A 23667-nucleotide genomic window follows, 5' to 3' on the forward strand; every position below is an offset into this window, starting at 1 on the left:
TCACCACTGGGTTCGCTTGCTTGCTCCTTACTGTCTATTGACTCTGGAAGGATTTGGCCTGTGTGGCCTGAAGGTGGCTTTTAAGACAAGCTTGTTGTAAAGGGCCTGTTGTAAAGAGAAAAGACAGGCCCCTGAGCATTACAAACTGTGCAGTGTGCCAGGCTCCTGCAGCCAAACAAACCAGCTGGCATTTGCTGGGATTTGCAAAGTTTGCTGGGATGTGGCAAACCTGTGCTAGCCATGTCCAGCAAGCATTAGTCACAGCGGTGGGGAGGAGGTTTCAAAGGTTTCCAGACACTGCTATGGGCAATGTGTCCTCTGAAACCCTCATGGTGCCATCACTCCTGGCACCTTTGATACTCTCAGAGCATTTCATTGCAATCAAGTTACAATTCACAAATGTGCACACCAAGCCCCTTTCCATCATTTACCAGCAGTCCTGGCTACCTGGGGAGGTCCCAGTTGACTGGAGATTAGCAAATGTGACACCCAGCTACAAGAAGGGCCGGAAGGAGGACCCGGGGAACTACAGGCCTGTCAGCCTGACCTCAGTGCCGGGGAAGCTGATGGAGCAGATCATCCTGAGTGCCATCACACGGCCTGTAGAGAATAACCAAGGGATCAAGCCCAGCCAGCATGGGTTCAGGAAAGGCAGGTCCTGCTTGACCAGCCTGATCTCCTTCTACGGCAAGGTGACCCGCCTAGTGAATGAGGGAAAGGCTGTGGATGTTGTCTATCTAGACTTCAGTAAAGCCTTTGACACGGTTTCCCACGGCATTTTCCTGGAGAAACTGGCTGCTCATGGCTTGGACGGGTGTACTCTTCGCTGGGTAAAGAACTGGCTGGATGGCCGGGCCCAAAGAGTGGTGGTGAATGGAGTTAAATCCAGTTGGCCGCCGGTCACAAGTGGTGTCCCCCAGGGCTCTGTGTTGGGGCCAGTTCTGTTTAATATCTTTATCAATGATCTGGACAAAGGGATCGAGTGCACCCTCAGTAAGTTTGCAGACAACACCAAGTTGTGTTGGAGTGTTGATCTGCTTGATGGTAGGCAGGCTCTGCAGAGGGACCTGGACAGGCTGGATCGATGGGCCGAGGTCAATTGTATGAGGTTTAACCATGCCAAGTGCAAGGTCCTGCACTTGGGCCACAACAACCCCATGGAACGCTACAGGCTTGGGGAAGAGTGGCTGGAAAGCTGCCCAGCAGAGAAGGACCTAGGAGCGTTGGTTGACAGCCGCCTGAATATGATCCAGCAGTGTGCCCAGGCGGCCAAGAAAGCCAATGGCATCCTGGCTTGTATCAAGAATAGCGTGGCCAGCACGAGTAGGGAAGTGATCGTGCCCCTGTACTCGGCACTGGTGAGGCTGCACCTCGAATCCTGTGTTCAGTTTTGGGCCCCTCACTACAAGAGAGACCTTGAGGTGCTGGAGCGTGTCCAGAGAAGGGCAACGAAGCTGGTGAAGGGTCTGGAGCAGAAGTCTGATGAGGAGCGGCTGAGGGAGCTGGGATTGTTTAGCCTGGAGAAAAGGAGGCTGAGGGGAGACCTTCTTGCTCTCTATAGCTACCTGAAAGGAGGTTGTAGAGAGGTGGGGGTCGGTCTCTTCTCCCAGGTAACAAGTGATAGGACGAGAGGAAATGGCCTCAAGTTGCGCCAGGGGAGGTTTAGACTGGATATTAGGAAATTTTTCTTCACTGAAAGGGTTATCAAGCATTGGAACAGGCTGCCCAGGGAAGTGGTTGAGTCACCATCCCTGGAGGTATTTAAAAGACATTTGGATGAGGTGCTTAGGACATGGTGTAGTAGTGGTTTTGGTAGTGTTAGGTTTACGGTTGGACTCGATGATCTTAAAGGTCTTTTCCAACCTGTGCGATTCTGTGATTCTGTGATTCTGTGAAATGTGAATATAAGGCCTTTAATTAATATCTTGCACTTTTGTTCTGTGAGGAAAATAGTGTGAAATAGCAACTAAACTCAGTGCCAGCCCTGAACTGAATCAAAGAGTATATATATGCGTGTATATATATATATATATATATATATATTACAGTTTCAGCCTTGTATAACTGTCATTACAATCAGATAATGTTAGGCTCTGAGAAGGAAACCATTGATTTTTAGCAAGGCCAGATGCTCCATAGTGAATAGTCATATGGGGAAGAATGACTGCAGTGAAAGATTACAGATTTAGCTCAGAAAGTTCTAAGAGTTCAAATGTTGCTTGCAGAAATCTAGTTTGGGAAGCAGCAAAGAGTTATTTCAGTGTATTAAGCCTGTAGTTTTAAAACGCAAAATATTTACCTCAAGCATTGCAGAGATGAAAAGAGAGAAGCTTCTCTGTAGAGGCCTCTATAAACTCTCATGCAATTTAGAAAAGATTACAGTATTTTGATCATAAAATTGACAGTCTGGAAAATAGATTATGACATTCAAACCGCATGCTAAACAAAGACCACCACAGAAGTTCAAAGGCAAAAACATTGTTGGATTTATAACCAACTGATTATTTAAGAGCTGGGAAGAAAATGCCTTTATATTTCAATGAGCTCACACAGATTGTCTCAGCCAAAACCCACAAAAAGTACTCAGTAAAGGAAGTCCCATTACATGTGCTGAGAATCCTGGAAAATTCTCCTGGCAACAGGATTTGTTCATTCATTTACTTCCCAGAAATCGGCTTTAGAGACATTAAATAAACAACCTATTACAAAATCCACTGAAGCTAATAAAGTTCTTCCCACTGATGTTTTTGAGCTTCAAATAAGACTGATTGAGAGAAAGAATAAATATAAGAATAAATATCTTGGGAGGGGAAAAGATGAAGACTACTTTCGTATATCCAACTGTGCTCAGAATTTACCATTACCTCAAAACTGCCTTTTCAACGCTGCAAGGGACTGAGCACCCCTAACTTAATTCACTGGAAACAAAAAGAAAATGTGAAGAGTTATGTTCTTTATTTTACAAGTTCAACTAGTTTCAGGGAAGATACTTGATAAAGAAGCCCTAAACTTTCAGATGTAGCTAGATTTCTCTGCTATGGAGGAAGATGACAAATGGCAAAAGGCAGTCTAGTCGGGTCTGTGATGTACCACTTGTGTGGGCATGCCTGCAGGATGGCTCCATGGCTCCCGTGAACCTGTATCCCTTTTTGACCCCAACCAGGTGGCCCAGATTTAACCCATGGGTACTTCTGATGAATAATACCAGATTTGCTTCTGGTTTTTGTTGAAGCTGGATTTGCTGTATTTGAACCTAACTTATGAAATACAATACTACTGAGTATGAGAAGGGCACAAACTGAACACCCTGCTTCTACCTGTGAGAGCTCCCAAGCACTGTCACCTTCATACCTACTTTCCAGCAGGAGATCTGGTTGTAGTTGTCACTCTGAAGTGTTCATTTCTGCACAACTGGCCAGACTGGAGTGTTTTAAGTGAGCCAAATGATACATAATGGATAACAATCATTAAGAATTTGGTTCCCTTTCTGGTACATGACTTTCTGAATGCTGACAGTGATTTTCAGAGAATGTGTTTATTTGGGCCAGCTCCTCAGGTGATCTCAGTCAACAGAGCTCCTTGAAGTTGATGATGCTAAGTTAATATATATCAGCTAAGGATCCTGGCTTAGGATTTTTTTAGATGTTACATAGTATTTTTAACTCATTTTTTGTTTGGGACCACATAGGATCAATCTCTTCCAAAGAGATGTTTCTGGACTGTGTTTTACAGGTTTTTATATCCCTCTGTTTTGTTTTTTTTTCCTAGGCTTTTGAAAAAGGAAGAAAACTTTATTTTTATCCCTCGTTCCCGTGAAGAGCTTCCAGAAAACTTTCCAAAGGAAATTCCTGGAATCTGTTACTTCCTCGAGGTCAGAAGTGGTCAGAAGCCGCCAAAACCCTCCATCACATCTGCCAGAGTGAGAAAGGTTTCTTACAACATTGGCACCATGTTCCTCCGGGAGACTAGCCTATGAGGCCTGCTGCAGATCAAAGACTCGTCAAAAAAGCACAAGCCCAGAACTGGGTCATGACAGGGGAGTTGGAGGTTCTTTCTATGTCACTGCCTTGTTCTGAACAAGCAGTAAAAGCTCCATGTAATGTCAGGCAATAATCATTTTAAAAGGTGGGTGACTGCTGTCAGTAAACAAAGTGGAGATAGGCAAAAAAAAAAATTAAACAACATACTTCCACTTCCAGAGGAATTTCTTTCATAAACTTCAGGCTGGCCCCTCTATGACAAACAAAACCAAACAAAACAAAACAAACCCCAACTCTCAAATTAGAGGTTGGTTTTGTTTTGTGCAGAAAGGATGATGGTTCTCTGTAGATTTGCACCAGCTAAGCAGAATTGAGAGTCAGTTCTGATTATGCATTCCTACATTTAATGTGTTCTTCAGTAAGGTAATGATGTTTTTTAACTTTATGAACAAACATTTCATACATATACTGTAGATCTGTGGTAACCTTCCTGGCAGGAGGAATTATAATTCAATACAAATATTGTAGGAATTTTACCTATTTTTATACATATTTCACTTTCTGGATAATTACATTCCACATACTGTAAGCTGAGTGAGCTTAGATAGCTTTTCAGAAGAAGCTACTGTATATTTCATACATTCTACCTATCAAACCTTATTGTTATACAAGTGGGAAGAAGTCATTTTTTGACTGTTTTGGCAACAAAAATATCGATATTTTACAGTAAAAAACACTTTGGTAAATCTCTTTACCAGATGTTTATGCTAAAGCTTTAGATGAGCATTGTCTTGCTTATATAAATAATGTTCAATATTTGTCCTACAGTGCTGTATGTCCAGTCCTTCCAGGACAATGAAAACAAAGTGTAGAAGATCAATGTGTTGACAAACAGAAAAGTTCTGTTTGGTGGGGTTTGTTTCCCACTAAATTATCAGCCAAACTGATTTCTGGTAGAAGTCCTGGACTTTTTAAAAAAATTTGATCTTGTGAAAACTTATTCTGAGGCATTCCAGCAGACACTGGAAGCTCTCTGGATACTGGTTTTCCAAATTTTTTAATAGGACTTGTGCTCCTACTCCAGTTCGACTATTGAAAATCCTATCTGTTATTAATGATGCTCATCTGGAAATTTCCTCTATTGCTGGATTGGCTGAAAGGTCCCCTGCGTTATCCAATGTAGACCAAAAAAACACTGACAAGGGGAAGGCAATACTTTCCCAGGTTTAACGCAAATGGAAGTTCAAGATTTAGATGAGTCCATGTCAATTTTTTAAAAAAAGGCCAATTCTTTACTGTTGAAAATTAATACAGCTTTATTGTCTTCAATGAATCCAGTTGGAACAAGGTGTGGATCCGTCCCCTAACAGGCACATTTTCAGGCATTGTTTATTTCTCAGGTTTTCCTTTTCAAAAATAATGGCGGTCAGTTTTCCTCTGTGGGTGTACTTCCTTTAGGGTCGTATTGAAGTGGGCCGATGTTGTTCTGCTCTTGCAGATTGTCAGTTAACACTTATGCAGTGATTCTGAAGTGGCATAGCTTTATGTGGGCCTGATCAAAGCTCACTGAAATCAAATATAAGACTCTCAACAGCACTAGGAGGCATGAGAAGCTCTGCATTTCTATAATCCAGACCAGAAATTAGAGTTTACTTATGGATTTAGTAGTCATAACTTGAGGCACCTTTCGAAAATAAGTAAATAACGTTCACCACATGTCCAAATTATCCAGTTAGATCTTTCTGTGGAGGGAATGACAGTGCTGTATTTCTCCTCTTTGACCAGTAGCCCGTGTTAGAGTGGGAACAAGTCAGCATGGCACCGCTAGCCTGTGCTGAACATGTTTCAGGCTTCCTTTCCATGAAGCCTTTCTGGATTAGAAAGGACTATCTTGAACCTGTACAGACTTCAGCATGGAGAGGACATCTGAACTTATTATGCAGGTGTGTTTTTTTCTTGCCTGAAGAGGGTAGATGCATGGGAATTAGCCCAGAAACTTACTTAAATGGAAATTTCCTCACTTTCTAGTGGAACACTGATGTTAAAGATTTCTTCCATTGATATTAGAGAATCCTTGGGATTGGATGAGTTAATCTTTTATCTACCTTGATAAACACCATCTGCAGCTCTACTTGCCTATCTGAAAAATGACTTAAACAAAAACTGTTCAAGCTTGAGGTTGCAGAATTTCCATCCAAACTACAGATCTGAGAATTTTCTGCATAGGATGACAAGTTTTAGCCTATAGCCATTAGTTTGCACGTACACAGGATGTAGCATGCATTTTTTTCCTGGGAACACCAGTGAGACATGCAAGAATCATAAGTGGAGCAAAGTTCATTGTTTCACCACTGGAAGAGGAACACCACTTCCTAGCTAATAAAGCTGTGGTTTTGATGTCATTACCTAGTTCCCTAGGTGAAATTTTTTCAAATAGCTATCAATAGATTGAGATTTCATTCTGACTTCACTGGCACATCCTCATTGTTCAGTAGATGCTGATGTCAGAGTACCAATCTCTCTGGCCAAACTCTTTTTCTCTTACCACCCGTAGTCCTCTGTGAAGAGAACAAACATAGAGATTCAGACCAAAAGCTTGTATTTCACTAACCTGTCTCTCACACTTGCCAATAGGAAATGTCTAGGTTAATTCTGTGGCTGATCTTGGTAGATATATGGAAATATTTTCATGAGAAATGATGGATAAATGCCAATTCTACTAGCAAATTGGAGAAGCAATCTAAAAACTTTTGTATCACCATCCTCATCCTCTCAAGTGACTGTTTATTCTGTGAGGAAATTTATAATCACAGAGATCAGTGCAAAACCTGAAAATTGGTGTCAGCATCACCATGGAGACAATGACAGTGTTTGCAAATAAATAATCTAGCTCCCCAAATTAGAGTAGATTTACTGTATAAGAATATACAGTCTCTGTTTTTGATAAGCTTGTGTAAAGGTAATGTGTCCAGAACTTCAGCATGGATACTAAGTATTGTGTTATTTGTTTCTGTGTTATGACCAGGGAAGTTAATAAAAAAGTGGGGGCTCTCTAGGGACATTTTTCTGTCTCAGTGTGAGAAAAGCGTAAAACAAATTCTCAGCACTCTTTAACTTAGTAGTTGCATCTGCTGCCTTTAATATTAGGTTGCAAGTTTATTTTGTTGGACACCTTTATGAAGGGAAATTAAATTTATTACCAAGGTTGATGCTGTGAAGTCAATTAGACGGTAGTCAGACTCAACATTTCTTCAATAACACTTCCTTTTAGTGATAGGGAAAACTTTCTCATTTGCCTGGCATTGTCTTCATAAATAAAAAGGTTCTCGTGGTTTTTATACCTGGCGATGATGAGGTGGAGAGGTTGGACGTGCGAAATGGATGCAGAAATCACATGCTATAGTTGGAATTTTCTTCTAATATTTTCCTTCCTGTAAAACAGATGATCTTTTGTTCCTCTGATTAAGAATTTACATGCCTGTGTTTCTTCACATACCTGCAAGTAGCAACATCTGCTGTCTTGAGTTTCTGTACGAAACAAATCTACCCTCTCTGAAGATAGAGGGGGGACATCTACTGCATATTGCCTGTACAGGGCAAAGGAAGGATGATGTGAGGACTCCAGCTGGGGTCATCGGTCTCTTTGCCACTAACTTGTTCTGTTCAGCTTCCCTCTGCTCCAGGCTCAGAGGGACCAGAGACCATGGACGGAAACAGACCCAGTGGCCAGCTTCTTGTACAAAAGTCAGGAGGCCTAAGTAAACAGAGGCAATAGTTATTCCCCCCGACCACTCTTTACAAATCTTGTGTCAGATTTTTCCATCTGCTTGAACCTCCACATCACACAGTCTCTTCTGTGATGCAGTGCATAGGGGTCAGGAACTCAGAGTAAGAAGGAAATAGCGATGGAGGTGGTAGAGTGGTGGATAAATTTTGTTCTACATCACTCTGGTAATATCTGCCATTCAAAGACAAAAGCCACTGCATGTGAGAACTGTTGCTAAGCCAGGACTCTCAAAGTGTGGCTTTCTTGCAGGATCCCACAGATTATTTCTTTTTTAATTCCAGAGAGCCAGTAGTCATTAGCTGTGGTTGTGGTTTTGGCTTCACTGCTCATTCCCACATCCAGTTTCAGATCTGAGTCTGTTTTGAAAGGCATTTTGGACCCTGGAAACATGCCTCTGCAAACAGAAAACCAAAGCTTTTAAAACCTTGGAAATCTTCTATGGGAATTGCCTATTCCGAAGAAGAAATCCTTGCAGTTGAGTCATTAGCAGGTCCTACTGCGGTTCATGTGTGCGCATATGCCCTTTCACAGTGCTATCTCCTCCTGTGCTTACAGTGTTCGCTACCAAGCCCAGCAGACGTATCAGGTGTATAACCACCTTTTCTCTGTTTTCCATTAACACCCCTCTTTCATTTTTTTCTGTATAAAGCAAGCAGTGCAGAACCATGACATGCTGCATGCATTTAAAAGTATCATAGCACTTCACTGAGGCTTATATTCTCCTAACTGATTTCACATTGTCTATTTCTTCCTCTGAATAGATCCTTCTCCCAAATGATTTAAAAATGAAGGAAAAAAACCTACCACCCAAAACTGCTGTGTTGAATTGCAAATGAGTATGAAACCTGCATCAGTTGTTGGGGCAAGTTTAACTGCTGGACAGCTTTCAGATTCTTCAGCTGCCACAAGCTGTCACACTTCCATGCTTCATGCAAACTGTCCTGCCAAGAAGTCTGTAATCCAACAGTAGCATCGCAAATTTACGGCACTTTCTGGGTTTTCCTCTTCCAGTCTCAGGCCACTGCCTCACCTCTGCCGAGTGCTCAGAGCTCACTGAGGAGAGCTAATTCCCTGTCCTAATGCAGTCGCAGAGCTTCTAGCTTCATTTTTGGGTTCTGGTGATCTTTTGCAAAATTATACATGTGTAATATTGGAAATAGCAACATGCTTAAATTAGCAACAAAACAAGAAGCATAAAAAAGCTTGTCAAACTCAGAAACAGTTGGTTCCCTTCCTTCAAGGTAATACATTATTCATAGCACTTTACCGGGATTGAGGATGCCAGTGACAGTAGAGGCTGTGGATGAATTGAAGATGCTGAGCGTGCAGGAGACTCGACAGGCAGGAGTTCATCGGCTCCTGCTACTGTTCATAATTACATCACCTTGCATGCTATTTCCTGCTCTCAGTCAGGCTTCTGCTCTTCAAAAGACCTCCACTTTCCTTCCTTTAGCACCCTGTATGTGACATAGTGAGTAATTCCTATTGTTGTTCTTATTAGCATCTGTTTTTGACATGGGATTAAAGGGCTGATCTTACTCTTTGCAGCAAAGACAAAAGCGCTACAGTCACACGGCAGGCACTCGCATCCTTAGAGAGGGAGAAGACTGCAGTGCAAGTTGTCACTGGTGGATTCAGGTGGAGAAGTCAGTACATTAACAGTCCATGGCATGTTTTTGACTTTCCCAAGCACTAAATTTATCTGTGCAGCTAGGAGTTACTCCTTAACAATGTTATTAATTTGCAATGCATGAGCAGCCTTACAACAAAAATCTGTAAACTGTTTAACCTCATATACGTGATTGATCTTTTGTGGCTTGGCTATTAATCATGCATGAAAGCAAGCAAAACAGTGAAACTGGGGAATGTAACAATTCAGTCATAGGTGACAGATCGTTCACCTCTGCAGATGCTTACTTGTTCCTGTGGCTTAGAAAGGTTGACCTGCAATTATCTGTGATCCAAGTTAGTATCGCTGTGTCATTATAGCAACAAAATGGCCTCTGAAAAACAGCATGAGGCATCTCAGTCTGCTTCCCTGTGGGCTGGGGTTCACATTAGAGAGGCCAATACAGAAAGTGATGCAAAGTGGCAACTTTGCTGGCAGCCTTAACAAAAGGATCAATGGAGGCAGATGTTAAACTGGCAGTTTGCTCCTGGGATTTTAGTTTCCAAAGGCAGAGTGAGGTTGAACATGGTTTATTTTGGACAAAAAGAGAAGACACAGGATTTCAGAGAAACAAGTGTCTTCCCTGCTTTACGACAGCAGGGAGGCAGCGGAGTGAAAGGGCGTCAAGAGGGACATGCTGGCTGCCTCAGCTGCAGCAGCAAGCGAGCTTCTGCCTTCAGCTCTCTGGCCCACTTCAGCTTTAGCATTCCAAGCATCAAGTTTCCTCTGAACACTGGGGGACAGCTAAGTGCTTCAGGCACTTGTCTCCTCTGCTCTAGACACAGCATGAGGCTGCCTAAATCCCTGAGTGTGCTTAACTTTCTCAGTGACCACAGATGGCAAACTTAGACTAGGTATCTATTTTTTAAGATGGCCAAGATAAGCGAGATTGATCCCACTGAATTAAGCTCTTTCAAGCCCAAGTGCTGTGACTCAAATGTTTTAGTCTGTGCTGCTTTTCAGAGTTTTGCATTGGCCAAAATCAATTGAATCAAACTAAGTGGCAAAGGCATAGATAAACATATTCCAGGATAAATAAAAGTTTGATATGGTAGCCATGGTGACTGTCAAGAGCAGGGACTACTGCAGTTCTGGAAATCTCTTCCGTCTGATGTCTGAACCCTTTATATATGATATCAGCACTGCCAGTCACAACTCCTGGATGCCATTAGGACTGAGATTTAGAAAAGCTTTTGAGCTTTGAGCTTCTAGCCCAATTATGCAAAACCTCTGTGCCATCTTCACCTGAACTATATGCCAGAATGCCTACATAAACCTCGTTAGTTACCCTGTAGTAATGATGGTAATAAAATATATACATTCTAAAGAGCAGAGAGATAGTTGCCAGGTTCTCATTAACATACATTTTTTGTGCTTTTGTGAATTTGTGGCCCAAAATTAACTTTCCATTAGCAGAAGGTCTCACATTGAGCTACTTGTTTTTTAGATAATTATTCCCTAGCAATACTCTCTAATAACTACTCTTGAAGCAATAAGTAAAGCCATGGTAATCTATTCTGTGTCGATTCTTGTACAACACCTATCATGTTAACAAACCACCTTTTAGCAGAATGTTAAATGACAGAATAACACCCTGTCATGTAGTGTTTCTCCTTCCACCCTCTTCCCCAAGGGAGAAGGGTATGTAGTGGAATCATGTGATTTTGTGAGGTGTTGTCTTTTGATAGTTTTCTAAAAATATATGTTGCTGCTTACTTAAATAAGGAAGAGCAAAATGAGAATTATAGACCAGGATTAGAAAAGAGTTTTAGTTGAAAACAGTATTTTAAAGACTGCCCACTGAGTAAGACTGGTCTCCCATCCTAGAAAAAACAGTACCAGTAATATATGTAAGATATACCCAGGAATGATAACTATGAGCAATAAAACAGGCAGGTATATATAATGGATAACTTCTGCTTTATACACAACAGTAAATAGATGCTAAAACTGATTAATACCCAGAGAGGAGGAATACTGTTTAATCCATTTTGGCATTTGTTTATTACCAGTATATCTCTAAGGTATTATTTTTTCCTTCCCTAATGAGAGTGGAACATACTGTTAAATCAATATCAGAGTTTCTGAGCTTATTGTGGAAGAACATGGTTAGGAATAAATAACTATCAAGGAGAGTTTTTTTAAAAGTGAGCCATTGCTTGAGAGAACAGATCATATGGAAAAGAGAAAAGAGGTGCGGACAAGTATATTTATTTTAAAAGTTTCTATGGCATTTGCAATTTGTTAAAATCATTCTGAAACTGTACACTTAAAGCACAGCTGCCTGGTTCAGGTTATTTGCATTTGCTAAGAAGGAGGAGGTAAAATTTTCAAAATCACGTAAGGGACATACTTCTCAATCCCATTTTCTCTGTTTAAACACAGCCTCTTTCTGAAGGTTGAACCTAACTTTGCTGAATGATCCTGAGGTTCTGAATGCCTAAATAAGTTTTGGAAATCTGGGTTATAATCCATATCATTTATGTTCCTTTGAAATGTTGTTCATAATGATGTATGAAAGCAAATTCTAAATATCCAACCAGCAGCAAAGGTGCATTTTCCTAGTGCTAACCTGTGCTGGATGATGGAATTGGAACTGTTTCTAATCTATGCAGTGTTTTACACCTTTTTTCAAGGTGATGCTCCCAGATGTGTTGCTGTGAGCATATGAATGCTCTGGTCTTCAGTGGGGATGAGGCTCATTACCCACCTTTATAATGTTCTGAGGGATGAGGGATCCTAAGGGAGAAAGCACTGCCCAGCCAACTCCTTCTAATTTAGCTCATCTGCTGAGGGAGTGTCAAGCTGAGTCTAAGATTTACTTTCTCATTACACTTCTAAGTCAAGTGCTTGCCAGTGTTTAAGTGTGTAAGCATTCCTCTCCAGAAGCTTTTCACAGGTCCTGCAAAGTACATAGGTAAGAAGCCAACAGAGAGAAAGCATCTCAAGAAAGTGAAGTATGTGTGTAGGAGAGGGTTGCTGTGCATAGATGTACTGCTGATTCTCAGCTTTCGTGTATTTGGAAGTCAGATGACCCAGAGTATTCTGGCTATGATGCAAAATGCAAGAAGGTGCTGTATATAATGTCATGAAATCTTAAGGCATTAGGATGAGTTTTAGAGTCCATAATCCTTAGAGTTTTAGTGAAATTGCATGAGAAGTGCACTATTTTAGGAGGAGGGAAAGTTGCTTTGTATTTTAAATAAGAGCTGAATCTCTAGTTGCAGAGAAAAATTGTGGGGGAAAAAGAAAGTCTAAAAATTTTAAATGCAAAATGCAAAGAAGAATGTCCCTGTATTATTTGACTTTTCTGGAGGCAGGACTCAGAATTCCTCTATGAGTTTCCATACTGAATGCAAAACTAGATGTGAAACATTACAAGTGAGGTTCTTTGCCAACTGGTAGAAATTTGGAGGTGATAGTAAGAATGCCTTTTAAAAAGTATGTAGGGATACAGTACTTAAATGTTATCACTTTAAAAAAGTGGAAGCTGTTCTGCTTTGTAAGTAAATATTGTTTAGAAATTCCTAAACTGAAAGAAAATTTGGAATACTGTTGTATCATAACAAAAAGATACAAAGTCTATGACATAATCTACAATTCACACAATTCCTTCAGAAACAGTCCTATACGTGGAGTTTTCAAAAGCATGTTCAACCAACAGTTGTTTATAGTTAATTTCAAAGAGAGTGGTATTTCACCAAGTATCTTCTGCAAAAATGCCGAGCAGATCATGTTAGGTAAGGCCTAGATTTAGCTCAGTTGGTTTAGAGCTTATTAAGAGATACACTGCACCCCAATGCGAGGCTTTAAATGCGCTTCCTAACGTGTCATCACTGTGCCTCTTACTGAAGTCTAAAGAAAGCCCAGTCTAGACAAAATTCCCATCCCAATATGTGGCATTTATATTGCCTTGCTAGAAAATTAGCAGTTCACTAAGTTGCAGCCATTAATGTCTTTGATGCTGGGATATTGCTTATTATTTTTATGTCTCACTCTGCCCAAGTTGCACTGGGACCCATTATGCTCTAGAGCACCAAAGAGTTTGGCAAGTGCTGTAAGACTGAGTGAAATTCAGCTAACCTAAATTTAGGTACTTAAAAATTATGTCTGGTCTGAGCTAGTCAAGTCAGCTGCCTCTGCAGTCAGTGCAGACATCCTGGCATCTCAAAGAATGATTGTTCCTGGTTAAAGTGTTTAGGATGAGATAAATTACTGCCTGTCTCCCCAGTGACTACAGTGGAGGTGGAGGACTAGTTCAGATTAGCTGCCATACTGTAGGTGAGATGAATTCCACTGCTGATAAGAATTGGAGGATATAATGGGATAGAACAGCAAATATACATGGAGAGAAACACATCGGGGGCAGGGGCCAGGCTGCAACCAGAGATTCAAAGGGTTGTGGTGCTAAAATTATTAATATTTAAGATTTGAGAGGTCTGGCTAAGAGGTTTATGCTAACTAAAAGAACATTCCTTTTGACTAAAAGCTAACAGTCTGTGATTGCTTCCAATTCCCCACTTCTGAGCTAAGATAGTACTGGTGTGCCACTCCTATAGGCTCCACCAAGAGCCATCTCTCCATATCGACATGTTATTTACTGCTTGATTATTTCTTAGAATAGTGGCAGTTAGCACACTCCTACTTAAGGAGTCCATCCCTCCTAGCGATGGATACCTGATTTTGTTAACATTGAAATGATCGTTTTTCCTCACATCTTTCTTTTTCCTGAAACAGAATATAGGTTGGTCTCTGCAATCACTTGGGAAAGAACAGGGGAGCAGAGGGGGAGATGCTGGCTGAATGTTCTCTCACTACGATCATAGTTACTACAGCTTCTGTCTGACCTGTCCTAAAATGTACTTGCTTATTACACACTTGGAGTCCCCAGATTATCTGGCAGGGTCTTGGGTCAGGCTGTGAACCAGAAGCAAAAGGGAAGGACCAGGGCTGCCACTCTGCTATACTGCTCCCATACTTCTCTCTTCTGTTTGCAATTGCCATTCTGATCCTTAGACATCTGTGGCGATTTCCACCGCAGTCCTGGTTAGGGAGGCCGTGGGAAAGTTCCTCTTGGGAAGAAGCAATAGTATGCAGTCTTCCACACTGTGAACTGTCACCCTCTCCAGAGAAAAAGAATTAGAAATAGTATTGTCCTCAAGAGCTGAGAAAACTTGCAGATTTTCCATGTACAGTAAACAGTTTCTATAATTACCAGGAAAACAAAACAGAGAGGCAAAGTTGTGCAGCAGGGGCATCCTGTCTGATACACACTGCTGTGATAATGAAATCCAAACCCTGCAGAATTGCAAGCACATTATTCTCACTTGCTTTAAAGGTCAGCTAAGAAGCTGATTTCTCAAAGGGGCTCATAGCTCTGAGACAACGTAACACTAGTCATTTCTTCCAACAAATTGCAGTTGTCAGAGAAACTGGATTAGTAGCTCATGGAGCTAAAAATAGACATTATGCACTTGCCAGAGAAGGATGAATTCAGTAACAGAGGTGAAGGTATATCAAAATATCATAACATCTGGAGAAAAAGCAACAAAAAAATGCTCAACTCAAACCAAGTTACCCATAAAATTACATTAAAAATAATCTGAATCACCAGCTGGAAGAATGACAGGGTTTAGTCTTGATTCTGTTTTATTCACCTTCCAGATCCACCTTGTGGTTGCTGCTTTCTCTGCTGAATCAGTTGGGCCACAGTCCTTTCAAAGTCACGTACCTCAAGTTAGGCAGTGAAAGTCATTATGTTAAAGCCATTATTTGAATACTGAAAAAGAATAGTCTTTGTCTTAACATTTTTATCTTCGGGGGGGGGGGGGCGTAAGTTATCACTAAATTTACTCAACTGAAAAATAAAAACTAAACTCCCAAAGCCCACATCTAATAAGAGAGCTACAGTGAAAGCAACTTTCCAAACCTTAGCATATCTTTGCTAAAAAGTGGATAATTATTTTTCATTACATCAAACATTTGCATTTCAAAGAATTCTCTTTTATGCCGTGATTTTGCAAATTTGTCTTACTACTTGCTTGGACTTAAAAAAACCAAAACAAAACACTTATTTATTTTTCTTCAGTTATTTATTTTCCATAGCAGAGTAATTCCACCATACTGCATATGACCTTGAAGGAGCAGCAATTCACTGCAGATAGGGAGCCTTATCCTGTCTGGTGAAGGTGAAAAGTTCTGCAAGGTACAGGTTGGTTCTCAGCTGGTACGGAGAACAGTACAGGTTCTCAGCTGAAGGCAGCGCTGGCAGTAGTTGCATGCAGTTTGTACTATGACTTAAAGTAATTCTCTTTACTTTTATATTCAGAAGCAGACCTATGTATAGCTCAGGAATAATCTTCACCACTTTCTTTAGAAATTCTTTCTGTAGTATGTGTCTTCTGCACACCTTTTATAAAACCTCTGCATTTCAGATCTGAGGCATTGACAAGTGTAGGGTATAAATAATAACTTATGTCAACGAATCAAATCACTGTGAAAAATATCTGTAAAGTATTTATGCTCATTGTCTTTTAGGTATCTTATAAGCTAGAGTCCTTTTCGCAGATTCTGTTCTTGCAGAAGCCTTTGGTCATCATTCTAAGAGAGATCAAGAGTAATCTTGATTTTGGGATTTAATTAGCATCAATACCATTTATCTGGCATTCACTGTGTACCATTATTACTGCAGTGTTAAGGTTCAGTTGTGAAATAGAAAAGTCAGGATAAGCAGCACCAGCAGTTGTCTGCATTGCACATCCTACATATTATGCACACATTTCATGGCATACTTTGTATTTTATAGAACATAGTATGACTGGTTAAATATGTAGAAAAATGGGAAAAAAAAAATTACAAAATATATGGACACTGCCGTGTCTGATAGCTATCTTGAGATATTATGGTTATGTTATCACCTACTCTTGGGATTGCTCTGAACCAAATCATGCATCTTTGGCATCCATCCTTGCTTCGGTGAGAGGCATGGTCATCATCATCCCTTTAGTTGTTAAAACTCGGTTACATTAGAGCCCAGAGATTAATAACACAGGAATTTTTCAGCCGAGTGTTGCAAGAGAACTAATACTGTTTTTTTCTGAATATGGTGGGCTTCACTGCTAGGACTGACTTTACATCCCTTCTTGGTTTGATTTTCACCTTTTCCAGTTTACTAAAATTCTGCAGTTCCTCTTTGCAGGATTCCGTAGTGTTTTGAAGAGGCTGCGTGTAGTCTGGTTGTGCAATCCACTGGTGCAACATGCAAATGTTAAGCTGTTTCAGACCACCGTCCTGGAGAGTCCAACCAATGTTTCACAGCCACAAATAATCCCATTATTCTCCTTGCCACTTTGCTCTGCCCCTATGGCCATCTTTGGAGAAGGAACTGAATGCTACTAAAAATCTTCTGGTGGTTTATATTTGTTTCAGTGGGATAAATTCATGATTAGGAGAAACTTTTGCAAAACAAGCTAGTGTTATTGGCATGAACTTTACAGCCTGAGCCCATCAAGTCATAGTTCAGTCTCTTCCCAAAGCCTTTGAGAACAAATTGAACTTTGCATGCAATATCTTGCCTAGAAGAACTTGTAACAGTTTTCCAGTTGTCTGTCACTGTGATCCTGACTCTCCCATCTAATGGGAAACCCATGAAATTCATGAAACCGTGAATGGAAAATCTCATACTTCCGAAACTTGTTTAAACCTTTCTTCCAGGAGCCTGCTGCAATTCTGAAATTGGTGATTTAACTGGCAATTCATTCAGGCTCATCTTAATTTCCTCTGCAGGTAACTCTAGAGGATGATTAATCTTTGATGCCTTAGAGTTGTATCTTTTGACTTTCCCCTTTGATTTCAGTGTTGCCAAAATAAAATCTGAGGGCTAATTACCATCTAAGAGGGTCACAAACAGCTCCAATAACAGAGCCAGACATATATGAAGGTAAGTTGTAGGTGTGAGTAAAAAACTTGGATTATTGTAGGAAGATGGATGTTCACCTGACTTCATGATGCTCAGTTTTAGGAGTGGGAATTTTTAGTACGAGTTATGAGCCATATATTGGTGGTCTGTCATTTTCTGAGAGCAGAACAAAGGGAAGGAGCAGGTCAGTGCAGTGCAGTTTTAATCTCAGCTTTATGAATGCTGAGAATTGCTGCTTGTCTTGTTTCAAACTTCTCTGTTTTGCAAGCTGGATAAAAATATTTGGTACTCCTAAAGTATGAAGATTGACCACCTCAAAGTCTGCACTCCTGTGGAAATGGACCGATCTCCCCTGGGTGCAAATGCTTTTTGTGTAATTCTGTAATACTGTTTAGTGTGTCCTAGAAAGTTTGTCTGAAGAGACTTGGACTTCAATTGTATAAACATTCTGCACTAAGTAACAAGATTACAACCTTGCACTATCAACAAAGGATGCTTAGCATTAAAATAATATTGGATGTCATTAAACAATACTAGAGCTCTGTCAGGGTTTAGAGCACTGTGATGTTTGTGAACCGAAGCAGTTTGTATAAAATTTCTTACAGATAGAGGATAATCTAATTAATGACAGTATTTCCATTTTAATAATATGCAGAGGAGGTAAGGTGGTGTCCCTAAATATTTCTGTCAACTTAATGGTAATAGATTAATTTTGTTACTATGTACATCTGAACATTATTTTAAAACATCAGGCTGCAATCTACTGGGAAGGGTTGTGGCAGGTTAGATTTTACTGTGAGCTAGCATGGACAGAAAAGCTCAGCAAAGCGTACAAGCCAAGATCTTCCCACAATGAAACCACAGGAGTAATTGCAAAACTGAGCCTGGTTACTTGTCCTAGCCATTCAGCAAAGGAATGCACCTGCCAACAGAAGCAGAGTCCATACAAACTATTGCATGCTGCATTTCAGGTTTTTTATTGGGATTCATTTGGCAGTCTGGAAGTTACAGTAAGTACCTCTGGTTGAAAATTACTATTTCAGTTACGATTGCTTCCCCAAACCAACTGAATTTATTACTAACCAAAGACTTATCTACTTGAAAACAAAACAGTGAAGTTTGGTTCTGTCATTTATGTCTTTGACTGCGAGCAGTTGAAGTGCATAATATATGTACTAACCAGGCCTGTGTTGTGTCATTGAGCAAGAGTTATTCAAGGCTGCAGCACCACTATAACACAGCAGAATTCAGTATTAATCCCTCTACGGGAACATGAGTCTATGTAATAAATTGATGTGCCATATGTGTAGGCCATGGGAAAATTGTGTGTGCAGTGAACTACATACGGTCTTAAAAGCTTTAACATTTGTACTGCTCTTCCTATAACAGAATGTATATCTTGATAGCTGTGACCCTATGAGCTTCTGAAAAAAAATGTAATCTAAAGTTTATTCTTCTTGTTTTAAAATCACTGTTTTGTGAATTACTGTTTACACAGGCCTCCATACAGCAAGGGGTCTTTCTCCATGTGTTGCTGGGAAATGGAAAAGCAGATGCTATCTGTAAATCTTGCAGGCTAGAGAGATCAGTGAATGCCTTTCCTGAATCTCCTCCTGATAAGCCACTTCTCTTTTCTAGCAAATGCAAACAGTGCCAATAGCCTGCGCCTTCTTTAGAAGAATCAAATCGTTTGTTAAACGGCCTTGTTCTGTTCAGCTTTTGTTGATACTTCTTAATTTTCTTTTTCTGCCTCCTTTTGAGTAGGCTTTGGTGATAGGATTCTTGCAAAGTGTAACTGAGGGCAAACAGTTTGCCTTTTTTACCCTTCCTTTTTCCAAAGCCACTGAAGGCCTCAAACAAGAAGAAGAAACTTTACAAAACTTATGCAGGCATGTTGTTAACAGATAGCAGAAGGATAAAACAGCCTTCTAAGAGTACTCCAAATTACCTTTTAACGGCATGCCTGCACTGTGTTGTGACTTCACATCTTGCTTTCATAGTGTGACCTGCTATAATGGTGTTTGTTACAATGAGGTCCTTTTAGTTTGTCCTAAAAAATTTGACTTGTTTGTCACCATATTAGAAACATAAGGTACACTCTATAAGAAAAGCAATATACAATATACTATACATCTTCTATTTCAATGCCTCTAGTTTTAGGCTAGTATTCATATAAATGTTTATAATCAAAATACAGGTTTTATTGTTCTTCACAGGACCAAGCAAAGAAGTTTTGCCTTGTCTAAATACTAACAGTTGTCTAAATACTTACAGTAACATTTCTATTCAACAAATACTCTTTTCTCATGCTTCTAGTTAACTTGTGGTGGGCTCCATCCTACTCTGAGTCCCCGTTAATGCATTTGAAAGGGAAAAGTAATGAGCTATTTTAGTGCATGACCTTTGCGCAGTACCTGATTCATAAAGATAAATAGATCCAAAATCTCATTTATGAGTTATTAGTGATCAGCAAAACAACAAAACCCCTTTGAAGTTCAGCTAAGTTCTGAAGATCTTGCATTGCTTACTCAGTTTCTCAGTTTCTTGAGTCATTATAACAGACATATTTGATGAAGCCTTTGCCATGGACACTGGCACCACCCTTCATCAAAGATTGTTCTAATTTCTGCATCCCATTTTATCTGGAAGTTTACTGGAGTGGAGAAATTATCTGCATTAAAAAAAAAAAAATCATACAGGTTTCCTTCAAGTCAGTTCTCACCTTATTTGACCTATTCCTTTGGTAGGTAGCTCACATTATTAATTAATTTTTGCATATTTGTAACACAATATCCAGAAAAAAATGTTTCTCCAGAGAAACTCCACTGAAGAACATTTTGTTCCTAACTGTGACTGGGATACCTCTGTTACATATTTGAGAGCTAAGTCACTGAAGAGGTAATCAAAGAAGACAGAATATTAAGACAAATCCAGAAATTTTACACACAAGAAATGTGTGTACTTAGTTAAAAAAATGGTACAATAGGGAAGTTAGTAAATTCTTTTCTTTCCTGATTAAACTTTGCTGGTACACATAACAGTTGCTCATAAAATATTTGTTTATTCCTCCACATAGTCTCATTTGAAGTCAGCCCAGCTTCAAATAAAGAAAAGTTACATTGTCGCAAATATAAGTAATTCACTGGAAGTCATGGACAGAGCTTGGTTCTCTAAGCACTGCAATAGCATGATAAGAAAAGTACCAGTTCAGTTACACTGCCAGGTGCTCGAGATACCATCCAGACTGTATTTTTTACTATTCTCTCATCCTTTAAAATGGCAAAAAAAAAATAGTTTAAGTCTGTGTCTTTGCATTATTTGAGTTCTTGTATATCAAGACTGCATCTGGTAGTATGTTGCAAACTTGCCTTCCCATGCTACCACATGAAAGAGTAGCTGCTTCATCACTTTTGCAATACCTTTTTCTGTCTGGAATTTTTTGACAACTCTACAACCATGTCAGTAGTTCCAATCAGGCTGCCCGATGTCTGGAAATCCTGCATAAAAGGCCACACTAAACATGTGCAGAACAATGATGTATCTCAGGTGAGAAGAATTTTGTATGGATATGTTGGGTTTACTGCTAGGGGCAGACCAGCTTTGCAAGTGCACTGGACTCATCTCACGCTGTAGAGTTGATGTGTATAGGCACAACACATTGACACATTGCTCAGATAGTGCAGACACATGGTCATGCATTTCAGTGTGGCAGATACCAAGGAAAAACATGGAAGTTGCATCATTTGGAATTTCAGATGTTGGCAGGAGTACGTGATTGGTACCACCTACTCTCTGTTGTTTCATGAAAACTATCTGGAACAATAAGAAAAGAAGGAAAAAAAAAGGGAAGTGAGGGGCATTGTGAGATAGAGCTCATTTGTCAACTTCACGTTCTCTTAAATCTCCTTCTTTATCATTGCCACATGTGGAACTAACAACATTCAAATACTGATCATTTGGTCATTTGATAAATGGTCAACACTGATCATCCATCCATCTCATAGGAGTCGTATCTGAGTTTCCATAGGTAAATTTTATACTGAGTAGCTATAATACTGCCATGGGGCAGGAGGTGACTGTCCTTTTTAATAACGATTGTTTAAAGATTCGTTGCTGAAATGTTCAATACCCAAATACCCTGCTGGGACTCGGCAAGTAGGGTTCACTTTCCAGCAAGATTTTGTGGTAGGAACTTTGAATGTTCTTGTGAATCAGGACTGATCTGTGGTGGTCCTAAGCCACAAATAAAGCAGATTATTACAACACAGTCAAAACTTTGGTCAGTATTGCCATGCCAGAAACACAGTGTTCTGAACAATTGCAGACTTCCTACCTCCTGATAATCCTTGCAAAGCAAAACCATATGACTCCTATTACGGCTAATAGGAGTCTTTGTTTGGGCTAAAAGTCTGCAAAGAGCATTGAAACCGTATCCCACACTCCTTGCTGTATAAAACCATCAGTGGTCTGATTCTGCAAGTGTTATATTTGCTGGGTAACACTCAGTCTGTAAACAGAATCATAGTCGGGCACGTCGATGTGTAATGCATTCCATGTAGGAACAAGACAGCACTTTCCCCTGACTGGCATGTGGATTTAAAGCTTAGTTACATGGGCCATTTAGGCTGCAGTCCTGCGTGTGCTCAGGTGAACAGATAACTTAAAGGATGTGGGGGCCTCATGCAAAGTGTGCTTTGGCCAGACCTTCTGCAAGTGTGAACAAGGGCGATGGGACTGCGGCCATACCTCATCGGGTGGTTGTAGATGGGAGTCACACACCCAGTATCTAATGCAGCATTTCAGATATCTAGGGACTTATTTTTCCATACATTCTACACACATTCCTACATATTTTATGAATCAGGTCTGTGATCAATGTTTTGAACAATTTGTTTGCTGCAGTTTCATGGGGTTACTATGTCTTCAGTTTGCAATGTAAATAGTATTGTACATCTGCTATTTTATGATACAAATGCCATGTGAATTGCTTATTTTTAAAATGTTGTAGCTCTGTTATGGTTTATTTACAATACCATCTCACAGTATTGGTTTAATATACAATGTATCTGTATGGCATGACTTAAATTGCTTATATTTTACAATGTCAAATATTTTATTTTTGTTTTCTAAAATGGCTACATTTCATCCTATGCAGTTTCATAAATGTTTCTTAAGTGGCTCATTATGTCTGGAAATATTGCTTCCTCTCCAGTAGTGCAGGCATAAGAACCAGTATTCCTGATCAAAATCATCAGATATACCACCTAGCAATTTCAGATTAGAAATATATGTACAAGTATGTAAGCATTTATAGTTAATCAGAACATCTACTCTATCTTCCTTGCTTTTCATGTAAGGATACATTTTAATCAGTTTGTATACTTTTTATTTGTAATTATTTGTGAGTCATACACAGTGTAAATAACATGTTTCATTATGCAAGATTTCTAGGTATTCAAGATTACAAAAAAGGTGAATTTGTACATGAAAAGAAATTGACAGTAGATTGGAATGACATAAAATAAAGTGGTGATGACTATGTTCTATTGATACTGTTCATTTCCAAATTGTCTGTTAAAGAAAAAACATTTCATTTGCCCTTTAATGTCCAACTAGTTATTTACAGTATATTTACATCAATAAATCATGCAAAAGTCTGTTAAAACTCATGATGAATCATTGAAATTTTATCTTTTTCTGTTGACAACTTACCTGTGGAGAGCAGAATTAAAATATACTAAAACCCAATACAGTAGAAACAGTCCAAAAAGTCAATGAAGATATTTGTGGAAAGAACCTCTTTTCACTCCTAGCTCTCAAACCTCACTTTATACCACAAATCCAAATGTATTGTTAAACAATAAACTAGTGAAATATGTTATAACAAAATGCTAGATGCTTAAATACACATTGTGTATATCCCTTGATGTGTAAGCTTTGGTTTTCATGGACATTGCCATGCAAAAACCTTACTGAAGCCTTTGTTCTTGACTGAACTTTTGGAGTTTTGAGACATAGCTGCTTAAGAAATTTAACAGATTGTTGGAAAGAAAATGTCTGTTTCGGGTGATACTAGAATGGCTAATTTCTTCCAGTGATTGTTCAGTTCTCGGTTCTGTAGAACAACAGCAGAACCAGATTTCAGTCCTAGAGAACAGAGTTAGAAAATGGGTGACATTACAATGAAATAAGGACACTAGCTCATTGCTACCAACGCAAGAACAAAGGAAGCTGGCATGCTGTAACGTCATCAGCCTTACAAATGCTGCTTGTGCCCATTTTTTCATTCCTTCTTCATCTTTTCTATATCCCC

At 39.7% G+C, this 23667-nt stretch overlaps 1 protein-coding gene across 1 annotated transcript in view; it reads left to right on the forward strand.

Annotated features, from left to right (window-relative positions):
* GUCY1A2 (guanylate cyclase 1 soluble subunit alpha 2) overlaps positions 1-23105 on the forward strand; it is a 184710-nt gene extending 161605 nt beyond the window's left edge. The window contains exon 8 of the mRNA XM_075491001.1: positions 3769-23105. Coding sequence (XP_075347116.1) covers positions 3769-3976 — 208 coding nt within the window. The 3' untranslated portion in view covers positions 3977-23105. The remainder of the gene's footprint in view (positions 1-3768) is intronic.
* Positions 23106-23667: the final 562 nt, after the last annotated feature.

The sequence above is a fragment of the Mycteria americana genome, chromosome 1, assembly GCF_035582795.1.
Source record: "Mycteria americana isolate JAX WOST 10 ecotype Jacksonville Zoo and Gardens chromosome 1, USCA_MyAme_1.0, whole genome shotgun sequence".
NCBI classification, from domain to species: Eukaryota; Metazoa; Chordata; class Aves; order Ciconiiformes; family Ciconiidae; genus Mycteria; species Mycteria americana.